Source organism: Aptenodytes forsteri, unplaced genomic scaffold (genome assembly GCF_000699145.1).
Source record: "Aptenodytes forsteri isolate BGI_AS27 unplaced genomic scaffold, ASM69914v1 Scaffold209, whole genome shotgun sequence".
In the NCBI taxonomy this organism is placed as follows: domain Eukaryota; kingdom Metazoa; phylum Chordata; class Aves; order Sphenisciformes; family Spheniscidae; genus Aptenodytes; species Aptenodytes forsteri.
This window is the reverse complement of record NW_008795034.1, coordinates 505,444-517,972: the sequence shown is the minus strand read 5'-3', so window position 1 is coordinate 517,972 and position 12,529 is coordinate 505,444. Positions and strand designations below refer to the sequence as shown.

Below are 12,529 nucleotides of genomic sequence, written 5' to 3'. Positions count from 1 at the left end.
CACTACCTGTGCTGGTGCTTGCAGTGCTGTCACAGCTGCAGGACATGCCCTGAGTCCCCTCAAGCTCTGTGAAACGTGTACAGGACACAGAGCCCACTCCTGCTACTGGGGCAGCATGGGCTGTGCAGATGTGGAAGGGAAACAGTCCATGGTAGAGGAGACCTCAGTCCCTTTTTCCCTAACCAGCCTCACCCATCCATGCTCTTCAGCCCATTTGCACAGCTCTTGGAAGGATGCACTCTTGCCTCCAAGTTGCTTGAGGAGGTTGGGTAATAGGGGCCCGTTGACAAATGCAGGAACCTCCATAGGGGAACTTCTTACTAAGGGACATTCATGAAAGAAGCAGAAATAGCAATGGTGATTGTTTCATATCCTGTGTCACTGGGGAGGCTCTGAATTGAGGAAGGAGCTTCGTCCTTCCGGCGCTGGGGCTGCTGCTCTGTTCCACCACGAGACTGCACCATGAGCAGCCTCCTTTCTGGGGGAAATTCCACCATGCCTACGCAAGCTGCTGCACAGACCTCCTCACCCCATAAATTGTGGAGCTGCTGACTGTCTCAGCATCAGACAGAAAAGAGGCTTTCAAGCTCCACTTGCCTGCTTCAGCTCCTACCACCACTTCTCAGCTGACATGAAGGTCTCTGTGGCTGCCCTCGCTGTTCTCATCGCTGCCTTCTGCTACCAGACCTCCGCTGCGCCAAGTAAGTCCGGGCTCTCCACCTCCTCTCTAAACGGGGACAGGAAAGGTGTCGCTGCTGGGACAGGGTCCCTTCTGCCAGGCCTTTCACCCCTGGGTCCCTTCCCATGTCAGACGGCCCTCTGGCAGGTGCTCCAGGGCCACTGGGGCTCTCCTGCCATGGGAAAGGCACAGCTCAAAGCACGGCACGGGCTGTGTCAGCGCCAGCTCAGGGTGAACCCAGAAGAGAAAGAATCAAAGGAAGAAGAAAAAAGACCCCGTCTTTTCTCTTCCTCTTCCACGTCCTCCCCACTCCCCAGACCCGGGGGTCTGCAGTCTCAGCTCCCTGCCCCTGCTCCCCATCCCTTGCCACTGCTGACGACCGTCTTTGCCCTTCACAGTTGGCTCCGACCCGCCGACCTCCTGCTGCTTCACCTACGCCTCCCGGCAGCTGCCCCGCAGCTTCGTGGTGGAGTACTACGAGACCAACAGCCTGTGCTCCCAGCCAGCCATCGTGTAAGTCCTCTCCTCCAGGGTGGTGGTGGGCTCCATCCCTTTGGGCTGAGGATCCAGAGAGGGAAAAACCCCTTTTCAAATGACAGGGGATGGAGGCTGGCCCCGGGGACAGGAGGGATGGGGGGCCAAGAGGTGCAAGGTGATGACCCATGGGCTCAGCGCACATCACTGTCGGCACATCACTGCTAGCGTGATGGGCATGATGTGCTGCATGCCCAAATTCTGCTGATCCTCAGGAGAGGCTGGGTTTGAGGCAGGATTCCCCTTCAGTGCTCTCCCACCGAAAACTTACCTCTCTGCACCCCACAGGTTTATCACAAAGAGGGGCCGTGAAGTCTGCACCAACCCCGAGCAGGACTGGGTCCAGCAGTACGTGAACGAGCTGGAGCTGAACTGAGGTCCCGAGACAGACCCTGCCACCCTGCATCCCCCAGCCGCCAGGACGAGCGAGCCACAGGCAGCTGTGGGCTCCGCTGGAAATGCTTCAATGTCATTTAAAGCTAGTTAGGAAATTGAAAATGTTCCAGAATCTGACTTTAGTGTTTTGCTGTTTAATTTTTTATAAGGGAGGGATCAGGTGCAATAACTCCACTTCAGACAAATAAGAGTATTATTTAATAGATATATTTTTTTAAATGAAGACTCATGCTCAGGTTATATTTTCTGTATTTAATTAATTGTATTTTTGATGTAATTTTTAATTCAAATTTTGAGAAATAAATATTTTTGTGAGAACTTTCTGTCTTTGCCTCTATTACAATTCTTTGCGATGACAATAGCTGAAATTATAATAGTGACAACATGTTCTTTATTCCCTTTTCTGTCAAAACCCCCACAAGCTTTCCCTATCCAAACGTGCTGTTTTGCAAAATAAGAAGAGAAAAACCATGAAGGAGGAGGTGTGAGAAGGGCATAGATTACATTCAGGTAGCTTGGCTCACTCTTTTTATAAGGTATTTAATCACTACTCATTATGACTACTGGCAGCTAGTTAAATTCCATGGCTGGCCCCATTATAGTCAATTAAAATGTTACCTTTAGGGGCTGGAATTTAACGTGCTGGCTGTTTCAGGGAACGTTTTCTGAGAACTGCAGCTAAAATGGATCAGCTATTCCCAGAGCTGAGAATGGAAAAAATATGTATCACTACAAGATTTTTTGAACTATTTCATTAAACTCTCATTTAGCTGGGACATGAGGGTTAGCAGATGTGTCCTTCTGATGAGAAAAGGTGCATTTTCTCCATGCCTCCAAAACCTGCCCATCTCTGGAGATGCCTGTCCAGAGATGCAGTGTGCCCCTGCAATCACCTTGCCAGACCCCAGCCCCAGGGCAGGATCTGCCCCTGCAAGGAGACATCTCCACTGCAGCCCTGGGGCTGGTCTCCCACCGGAGCTGAAGGAGATGGAGCCCACACCACTGATGGCATTTAGATTGCTCTGATCAGCTGTGGGCATGCACTGTTGGATGAACAACGAGGGTTTGGCTTCCTCCTGCCTGGACCTCTGGTGTCTATAGGGCAGCCCAAGGGAAAAGGCTCAGGTCAGAGACTCAGCTAACCCCACAGCATTTACACACGGAATTTGGGAGGACAGACATGAACATGGGTGAGACATGGGGTAGCAAGGCAGGAAGGGGGCTCCGGGGGATGAGGGTGAAGATGAGAAGACAGAGGGCGAGAAGACAGAGGGCAGAGGCTGGGTGGAAGCTGCGCAGCAAGAGGAGCCTCAGGTGGGGCTGGAAGGGACCAGAGGGACATGGGTGCATTTGGGGGAGGAAGCAGCGTATCAGTTATGTCAGGAGCCTCGTCACTTCGGGAACTGCAGCCCCCAGCTCCTCAGCCCACGGGGTGGCGTGCACCCCATCAGTCATCCCGCTACAGCAGTGACTGCACCCAGCTTAAAAAAGCATCCGAGGAGGAGTGGGAGTGAAATGGAGAGCTGTGCCAGTGAGCAGGACCCAAGCCCACTTCCCCCAGGAGCTGCTGGGAGGGAGCCCATGTCTGTGTGGTTCGGGTGGGCAGCACCATGAAGGTGGCTGTGCCTTGATGACAAGGAGCTGCTCCTGCATGCGAGGGCAGTGGCTTTGGTCACAGCCCTGACCCCCTGGGCATTGCAGGCCCCAGGGCCAGCTCCGGGAGCAGGGCTCATCGTGGCCACACTGCAGGTGAGGACACCTTGGCCATTGGGTACCAGCCAGCCCCGTATCTGAGTGCCGGAGCCCGGTAGCTTCACCCTGAAGACTGAGATTGGCACAAAGGTGAGTGCCCAGAGCTGTCCTCGCTCCAGGGAAGAGCAGGAGCAGGGGACAGGACAGGGGAGACCTGCAACGGGGTCACCCCCAAATGGCTTGAGCCTCCACAGTCCCTCTTGGATACAAGCCCCATCTGTCCCTGTGGCACTGGGAGCAGCCCCGCAGCCTTGGGGTTTCTTGTCGAAGGACCCACAGTGCAGGGTCATCCACGGAGCACCATCCAGCCCGTGCACTGTTTGAGCCTCTTGCAAACAACCCCATGCTCCAACGTCCTTAGCAACCCGGGTCACATTCAAGCCACCCACAGCAGACACCCACCCTGGGTACCTCAGCTAACTCCTCACCGCTATTCTGGGAGCCTGCAGGGAGTCCTGAATTGCTCATGTCTTTCTTGATCTTACACCCACCTACGCGTGACAGCTCAGAGGAGCCCTTAAAGTGCATGCAAGGAATACAGCGCACTCGTTAATCCACACCCCCGGGCACAGAGGTGTGAAGGAAGCCCGCACGAGCAAGGCAAAGGCAGCCAGCAGCTTTCAGCAAGCTGGCAGCTGCCTCCAAGGCCTGCAAGCAGCAGTGTGAGCACGGAGAAAGCATCCCTGGCTATCTTCAGAGCCACCAGGTTTTGCAGAGGAGGAGGAGGAGGAGAAGTGCAGGAAGGTGGCTCGGAGCAGGGACAGGCAGGCAGGGGCTGCAGTACCCATGTCACCATTAGCTCAGATCTGCACCCAGGGATTACCCTGTCCAGAGCAGGAGGGTAGGGGATATATTTGCCATATACATTGATGCAGCTGTTTGAGGCCGACCTTGCTGCTAGAGCTGAGTGATGCAAGAAAACCCTCATATCGTGCAGCCTTTGGAGGAGCCCCGGGATGCCCCGGTGCTCATGCATGGGTCTCAGGGGCTAATCATGATGCTCATCCCTCCCAGAAACAACCTCGCGGGGTGCTCAGGGAGCACCCACTGGAGATGGGGCAGGTGAACGCAAGAAGCAGAGGACACTAAGCCGGAGGCAGCAGATGAAGAGAAAGGGGAGGCTGGGACTCAAGAGGAGGGTGGCTTGCAGGGGGTTTCCTCTGGATTCAGACCAAGACAAGAGCAATGGTGTCAAGGGTTTCAGAATTTGTAAACTACTAAAAGAGAGACTCATCCCGAAACCAGAGTGTGGTATTTACTGAATATTTTGTGCCATGTATATAAAAGTAAATATTTTTAACGAAAACCCTGAGAAAGCCTAGCTGTGAACAAAAATAAAATCATTACTATGATAAGAATTACATCATTATTACAATATACATGCACATCTCTATATATTTGTTGTTTATATCACCCTGGTGTGTCCGTAGGCATATTGAGGTACAATGACAACCAGGGGAGTTGGAGGTCGGAGTCAAGCGTTGCACAGAAGGAGCTGTGCTGTGCTGATGGAGATACGGATTGATGGCAACCAAGGTTCATGGTCTGACAGCTTTTACATCTCCACTTTTTCAGAGAGGTATTAGACACCCTGAAGGCAAAATGCCCATGTGCTCAGAACTGCTAGCTCTGTGCCTTCCCCACCGTCCCAGGTACCAGGGCCCCGGCTCGCCGCAGGGAGGGGAGGCTCAGTCCTCCACCTGAAATGGCTCTTCCCGACACCAAGATGGGGGAGCGTGTCTCTTCTGGGGAGCCAGCACCCAAAAAAGGCACGTAAAAGTGGATGGTTTTGCATGCTGCATACAAAAGTAATGTTTTCCTAAAGTAGCGATATATCCCAGACTTCCAGGGCTGAGGAAGACACGGAAGTATTATGCTAGAAGTGGTGCCTGGCTATCACCTTCCCCATAATGGCCAACAGAAGGCAGAATTGGCAACGAAGCCCCAAAAGAACATTTCTGCTCAGTTCTTAGAAAGACGCAGACAACTACTCACATCCCCCTAAGATGATGATCCACTGTACTAGAAGAGAAAGAAAGATGTTAACATTTCTTGAGAAAACACATTTCTAAAACTGCAGGTCTGTAATTTTTGCGGCAGAGAATCTTGACAGGGGACATAATCAGCATCTCTGGGTGACCAAACTGCCCCAGAAGCTAAAGCCTAAAAATGTGACGTTAATCTACCGATGGCTCAGTAAAACAGCTCCCTGATCACCCAACCCCAGCCCACGGCTGTTCTGCCAGACGTGGTATCCCGAGGGATTACTGCCTTCGGTAAAACCAGACACCTTGAACAGACCAGTCCTGGGACCCACCACAGCAAGCGACTGTCTCGACCCAAAATGCCCCTGCAAAATATATGTATATGCCTATGTATATGCCCGTCTTCCTTCAGCATATGGAAATCAAATGGAAATGGTGTGACTGTGATTAGCCTGGCACATACAGGTCAGCCCCTTTGGTAATAAATAACCTTATGATGCCATGTGAGGGTCACCAGCTTGCTTGGAGCTGGGGAGCTGGGAGCTTGCGGGAAGACCCACCTGCTCCGGTCAGACTGCGCTGTGCCGTGCAGCCATCCCTCGCGGCTGGGGCGGGTGGTCCGAGCAGGACCTGGTCCTTGCTGGGCAGGATCTGCGTGGAGGCCAGAGCCAGGCAATAAACGCATTTCCACCAAGGACAGGGGCAAGCTCGACTTGTCATGACTTAAACAGAAAAACTGCTTGCAAATAGCTTTAGGAACAGCTTTAGCTTTAAGTTAGCAGGGAGCTCTAAAAGCCAAGTCCCAGTGCTCCTGGCTTTTCTCTAGCTGCCCATTGCGAACCAGTCTGGGTATCTCAGGGCAGAATGGTATCTGCCCCGAGCAGTTTCTTAGCTGCAGGTGAGTTAGAGTCCACCAGATGGAAAATTATATAGCATATTCAGAGCTATCTCATGCCTTCAACCTTGACTCTCCTTCCTGGGAAAGGCAGATTCATGATTTCTAGGAACGCTTTGGATGCTGCATCAGGGTTTCACATCCTTTCTGCTCATTCATTTCTTCCCCCTCTTTGCAAGATCTCCAAACTGTTGCACTTCCTCCCACTTCTTCTGAAAACACTCTTCAACCCTCCGGCGCCGCAGCAAGTGCCACCCATCTGTCACCTTGCCATGGTCAGATTGCTCTTGCTTTCTGGACAGTTTCCATCCCACCACCTCCTCCTGCTCCTGGTTCAGTGACATTTAGCCTGGTCCCTTCCCAGCTGTCACCCTGCACAACAGGTTTCTTTGGCTGTCCTCACCACTGCCCCCCATAACTGCCTCTGCTTCCAGCCCTCTGTCAAGACCTCAAAGTTCATGTACTTTCTTATCTTCTCAGGCTCCATAAACTCCCTCTGTAAGATCTCCATGGAGGTCAATGAGCTGCAGAGCCCACTGAGACCCATTGCCTTTCTCCTTCCTGGAACATGGCAAAGCTGGGTCTGGGCTCTTCTAGCTGGTCTCTTCTCTCTGCCATGCAGCCTCCAAAAGAAAAAGCCTGCAGCTGAAGGGAGGAGGGTGGGACTCCCCAAAACGCAACAAAACTCAGCCGAGAGGAACTGCTATCTCAGGTCCAGCATCATTTTTCACTAGGAGACTCCTAAAGCACCATTCAGGACAGAGAAATTGTGCTGAGCATCTAAGACCATGCTTTATCAAATCTCATTTTATTTGAATTGAATTGGTCTTTAAACTAAGCAGCTTCATTATTTTTGTCTGAAGGGCACGCTCCACAGCCACTCCAGCTGGCAGTCGACGGCTGCTGGCATCACCTCTGCCCCGTCTGCCCCCAGGGCAGTGTCTCCTGCCTCCTGGCCCTGTGGACCACAGCCACTTTGGTTTAGATGAGTAGGACTGGCTGATGCCACAGCTGAGCTTAAGGACCTGAGAGCTTTTCCTCCAGCAACACGATGGCAGACTGCTTGAGGCAAGAGGCTGGGGCAGCAGTACAGCCTGGAGGAGAAGGGATGTCCCGGGGGATGGAGAGACCAAAGGTGACCTTTGGAGACATCAGCAGAGGCTGGGTTATTTTTCTTTCCCTGGGTTTTGCAGCCCCCGAAGTGCCCCCACCCTGGGGTGTGCAACACACAGCTTCCCACGCTTGGAGATTTCCCACCCACGGAGCTTGTGAGGGGCGGCGGAGGGGCTGGACCTACCAAACTGGAGGTGATCTCCCTTCCAGGGGACAAGAGAGAGCAGCCCAGGAGCCACCAGGCAGTGCAGCACCCACACCCATACAGATGTCCCCTTGCCTTTACCCCAGGCCCCAGCACCGCGAGGCTGAAGCATGGCCAACTACACAGGCAGCTGCCGCTACCAAATCCCTGCCTGGCAGGTGCCCGGCTTGCTGAGGTGTCCCGCTGGTGCCACAGCGGGATCTCTCGAGGACCCTCTGTGGGCCGGAGAGGACCAGGTCCAGCAGCACCCTTTGCCCTCTGAGATGTTGCGGATTAGCTGGGGCTAACGAGCGGAGATGGACGTGCCACAAAACCACACTGTTAACCACACAAGGCTCCCCAAATCAACCCTTTATTGCCTTGTTCCAGCACAATTCACACCAAAATCAGCACTATGCAGCAGGCTGGGTGCACATCCTTCTCCAGCAGCCCGTGAGATGAGGAGCAGGGCAGCGGTGGTCAGCGGGCTCCCCTGTCCCCATTGGCAGCACAGCAGCTTATGGCACATCCCTGCTGCAAAGTGCCCTTCCCAGCATGGGCATGGCACGCGGTGGGTGTCACACCTGGCGGGTCACCCCCAGCAGCCAGGAGCACGCGGGGACCCTGCCATGATGCTCACCAAGGCACACAGCGGTGCTGCCCCGCTCACGGGAGGAGCCGGTCGGGCTCCCAGGTCTCTGCCCGCCGGTGAGAAGCCAGGGCAGCCACTGTCACAGGATGATGCACCCGGTCCCCTGCGTGTCCCTGACCCAGGAGATCACCAAGGGCTCTGTATTTCTGCCCCCCAAAAAGGCACCCAGGAAGAAGAGAGGCCGGAGGTTCCCTGAAAACTTGTCGGTGAAGGTATAAATGTGGGAGCGGTCACTCACATTGTAAAAGGAGATTTCTCCTGCCTCATAGTCCAGGAAGATCCCGATGCGCCGGGGTCTCACGCTCAGGGTCAGAGGGGAGACAGGCGAGGTGAGGGCCTCATAGTTGCCCCCGTTTTGCAGCCGCAGCACCCAGTAGCCGTTGTTTGGGGAGAAGACGACGTTGCCTTTCCGGCTGGCAGACTCCCTGCACAGCCCCAAGCCCCACTCGGGCTTGTCTCCCACCTGCACCTCCCAGTAGCAGCGGCCTGAGAAGAAGACCTGACTCCCCAGCACCACCGGAGCAGTGCTGAACCTCTTGGGGTTGTCGAAGAGGGACAGAAGGAGCTTCTTGCTCCCGCGCCGCACGCTCTTGCGGTCCTCAGACAGGGTGAGCTCAGAGTGTGCCGTCTCGGGGTCCAGAGTCACGTCCACTGGAGTGAGAGAAAGGTGGAAGGCCAGATGGGGCTTCAGGGGTCTGCAGGCGTGGACACGAGTGGGTACCTGCGACCTAGATGCTGGCCTCCCCCAGATCTTCCTACCTCCCACATTTACTTGCTTGTGCCTGTGGTTTTGCACAGCTCCCAGCACTGCCTGGCAGTGGGGAAGTGCAATACAGATAATCATGCTAACCATAAACCACATCAAAATATTTGGCATCTGGCTGCAGAGCAGAAAAAGAACGAGGGTGGCTCCGCAGCCCCCAGCACAGCTTCAGAAACAGCCAACACTGAAAGCAAGAGTTCGCGGGCAACACGGAGCCTGAAACTCCTGAGTGACCTCCTACGCTTCAGGGTCACCTCACAACCCATCCAAGACCAGAACGAGGAAGGTCTCCCCACCATGAAACCAGCCTGAACTCATCACTACGCAAACTGGGACCAGCTGGGACCAAAGCTTGTTGAAGAAACTTCCCCATGCCCCAGGGTATGGGGAGGGGGGGGGAGACCGGAGCTCAAATGTGCCAGGAGCTAGCACAGAAGCAGCCCCCTTACCTTTAAACTTCTTCAGCATGTCCCTCATGCCCAGGCAGCGCTCGGGGATGCTGTAGTTTTCCTTCAGGGTCACGGACACAGCCTTGGAGGACTGGAACTTTACCCCCTCGCACCTGAAAGGAGAGCGATGCCCGTGGGCTGTATCCAGAGCCCACAGCACGGCCAGTCTCCTGCTGGGGGGGGATTTAATGCTTTTCTGTTGGCTGCACAGATGCATCTCCTCCCTTGAGCTCTTCGGCTGTGAAGAGCACTATGGATAACCGCTTGATTATCGGCAAGCCCGATGGGACCAGAGCTAAATGATGCGGGGAGCGGCAATGCCAGTCCCTGGGAAGGAAGGAGCAAGGCCAGCCAGGCAGTCCCCTTAGGAGGGGACACATCTCACACATCACAAGGCCAGGCGAGGCCTTGGCTCTGGGGCCCTGGAAGAAGAGGATGGAGTCTCTTCTCCAGCCCCCGCTGGACTCAGTCCCTCCTTTGTCAGCCCCAGCGAGGACCAAACCAGACGCTGGGCAGGGAGGACAGGGAGTGGCTGGCATGGAGCGGACACGAACATCTCACTTAGAGCCTGGAGGTAGCCAGGATGGTAGGAGGAACAAGCACGGGTACCTACCTGCTCAGGACGCTTTTCATGTCCTAGAAGGAGAAGAGAAAAAACATTCTGAGTGTGGGGCTCCAGAGCCTCATGCCCACCAGCCACCCACCCAGATGGCAAAGGCATCGGGGCTGAGTTAGTGGGGCCGGTGGCATAGCTTGACCTTGAGCAACCCGTCGGCCGGCTGCTGGGTCTTCTCCTTTATCTCCAGGATCAGCTCCTCCAGCAAGGACTTCTGCTCCACCAGCCTGGCCAGGTTTTCATTGATCATCAGCAGAATCCGCTTCTCCTCCTCCTCCAGCTTCTGGAGCAACAGCTTCTCCTCATCAGCCAGCAGCCGATGCAGCTTCCCAAACTCACTCACAATCCTCTCCCGCTTTTTCTTCACCGTCTCCTTGTGATAAGAGGATACACAGGGTGAAGCGAGGCAACGTTAGCCAGGCAGCCAAGACAGAGCCTGATTCTCTGGCATCCACGCCCGGCATCAGGCCCTGGGAAACCACTGCGTTTTTTTCATAAGCACGTTTATTTAAAAAAAACAGCCAGAGGCTAACTGCTGTGCTTTCACCTCGCCTGAGCTCCCACTCAACATCCTCAGTTTACCAGCAGTAGGACTTTGCCCCGGGCATTTCTTCCCAGCTGGACCTCAGATGTCTAGTGATGTCTCGGTGCAGCACGGAGGGGCTGGGGGGGGACTGCTGGGCTGCAAGGAGATGCCATCGGGTGTCGGGGTAGGTTTTTATTAGATGTGATACAAGTCATCCCTCCAGCTAGATTCAGGCTAACCCGCTGCTGGGGCAGCCCGGAGGAAATGCTCCATGTCTGGAAAAACCCACAGCAATGGGAAAGAGGTGGAAGAAGCCCCGGGGCTAGGGAGAGATGGAAAGGGGGAGCCAGGGAGGACTCCCCGGGTGTCTGAGAGCTCTCACTACAGCCAGCAACAGGCAGGGTCTGCCAGTGCTTTAGGGTTTTTCGCCTGAGCCCTAAAAATTGGCACTTTGCTCGAAACCTGAAACACCAGGAAAACACGCTGCAGTTAGCTAGGACCATGAAACCTCAAAATCCAGAAGATAAACGAAAGGATACTGAACTGCGTTTATTTTTCTGTCCAAGCACGTGATTTCTTGGACCTGAGTCACGAAGGCTTGACAAGCCAGGACGGTCGCAGCCACTTCCCCCCCACTGCTCACAAAAAAAGGACATTTTTTCCTTTTTACTAAAAAAGCCTCCAGGCTGGGAGGAAGCCGGAGGCAGATAAGCTGCGGCCCCAGAGCCTTGACTCAGGCGGGCGGGGGGGAGAGTGACACAGCTCTTTCACAACCTCCATCCCCGGCCCCATCCCAGCCCCGAGGGGGATGGCGGGCATGCAGGGGCACCCCAAAAACCCACCACCTGCTTGGCCGGGTTGCGGCAGGCAGGCAGGGGAGCTGAGCAAATAACTAGGGGAGTCTGGAGAAACCTGTTTTCCCTGGCAAAGCTGATTAATCATCAACTCTAGCTCACGGCTTGACAACTCGGTTCAGCAGTTTCGTTTCCTTTTCTGCAGTTACTTTTACTTTCCAGCTTCCACCCCAAGGGACGTGAAATGCAGCTTTCTTGCTGGCGTCATATCTCACCGGGACTGCCTGGAGTCGGGCAGAGGTGCAGTAATTCAGCTTTTCTTTTTTTTCAATGAAAACACTTCTGGTTCCTATTGCTGTGAGACAGACCTCACCGTATGGCTCACGCCTGGCTTGTAACTCAAGCACAGGTTGTAAAACAAAAAGCAAATAAAAAATATCCATTGTCTGTCTGTTTAACCGGCACACAAGCCCCCATGGTTTTGGTGGAGCTGGCATGCTGCTCTTTGCAAAGCATTTCTTTGCAAACCTTTTTAATTTGTTTATAGAGCCACACGCAGTCACTGAGCCTGGTTTCCAGCACCAGCCCTCCATACAACAGCAGGACATGGGGACATGTCCCATCCTGAGGACTATGCCAAATTCACGGCCCCAGACAAGATCGTAACTGCTGATATCTCTGAAGCTCATTCTTTAAGAATTAAGCCAGGCACCTGCCTTGCACTCCTGGGTTTTCATCCTTTCTGCTGACTCACACTTCTTCATGTCCTCCACTTCCTTTGAAAGGTGCTCCAGGGATTTCTGGAGTTTGACCTGAAAAGAGAAGAAACGGGCTCAGCTCGCCCCAGCAGCACCGCAGTTTGGCTGGGCCGCCTCTGCCCTGGGACCGCTGGTGCCAGCGGGCGGCCAGGGGACGGTGACCCCCGCGCCAGGCGGTGCCAGCCCTGGCACCCGAACCCAGCAGCTGTGCTCTTCACTCCGCTCGCAGCATTAACCCTCTCCGTGCTCCTTAGGTTTTCCCCGTATTTTTCTCACTATTCAGGTTTTGGAGAACGAAGTGACGGCTCCTCCCAATGCTGGGACGTGGGGCGGCTGGCGGCGTGCTGCCAGGAGCATCGCTGGGACATGGGGTTTGGGTGCACCCCTCCACCAAGGCAAAATGTCCCCAGGGCAGGACCCACCCCCCCCCTTC

General features: G+C 54.6%; 2 protein-coding genes across 2 annotated transcripts in view; one reads left to right on the top strand and one right to left on the bottom strand.

The window, feature by feature from the left end:
• Positions 1-631: 631 nt before the first annotated feature.
• Positions 632-1,589, top strand: LOC103896520 (C-C motif chemokine 4 homolog). Its single transcript, XM_009276381.1, has 3 exons — positions 632-701; positions 1,078-1,192; positions 1,517-1,589. The coding sequence occupies exons 1-3, from the start codon at positions 632-634 to the stop codon at positions 1,587-1,589; spliced, it is 258 nt and encodes an 85-aa protein (XP_009274656.1).
• A 6,307-nt stretch (positions 1,590-7,896) lies between these two features.
• The window catches only part of LOC103896519 (E3 ubiquitin-protein ligase TRIM39-like), a 6,081-nt gene continuing 1,448 nt past the window's right edge, over positions 7,897-12,529 (bottom strand). Inside the window, exons 2-6 of the mRNA XM_009276379.2 lie at positions 12,055-12,150; positions 10,161-10,391; positions 10,016-10,038; positions 9,403-9,515; positions 7,897-8,841 (exon numbers count right to left, since the gene is read on the bottom strand). Of these exons, the coding sequence (XP_009274654.1) occupies positions 8,270-8,841; positions 9,403-9,515; positions 10,016-10,038; positions 10,161-10,391; positions 12,055-12,150 (1,035 nt within the window). The 3' untranslated portion in view covers positions 7,897-8,269. The remainder of the gene's footprint in view (positions 8,842-9,402; positions 9,516-10,015; positions 10,039-10,160; positions 10,392-12,054; positions 12,151-12,529) is intronic.

Bases quoted from the DNA above. Each gene is read 5' to 3' on its own strand.
- LOC103896520 (XM_009276381.1), top strand. From the start codon at position 632: ATGAAGGTCTCTGTGGCTGCCCTCGCTGTTCTCATCGCTGCCTTCTGC. The intron at 702-1,077 runs GTAAGTCCGGGC...TGCCCTTCACAG, and splicing joins CCAGACCTCCGCTGCGCCAA to TTGGCTCCGACCCGCCGACC. The intron at 1,193-1,516 runs GTAAGTCCTCTC...TATCACAAAGAG, and splicing joins TGCTCCCAGCCAGCCATCGT to GGGCCGTGAAGTCTGCACCA.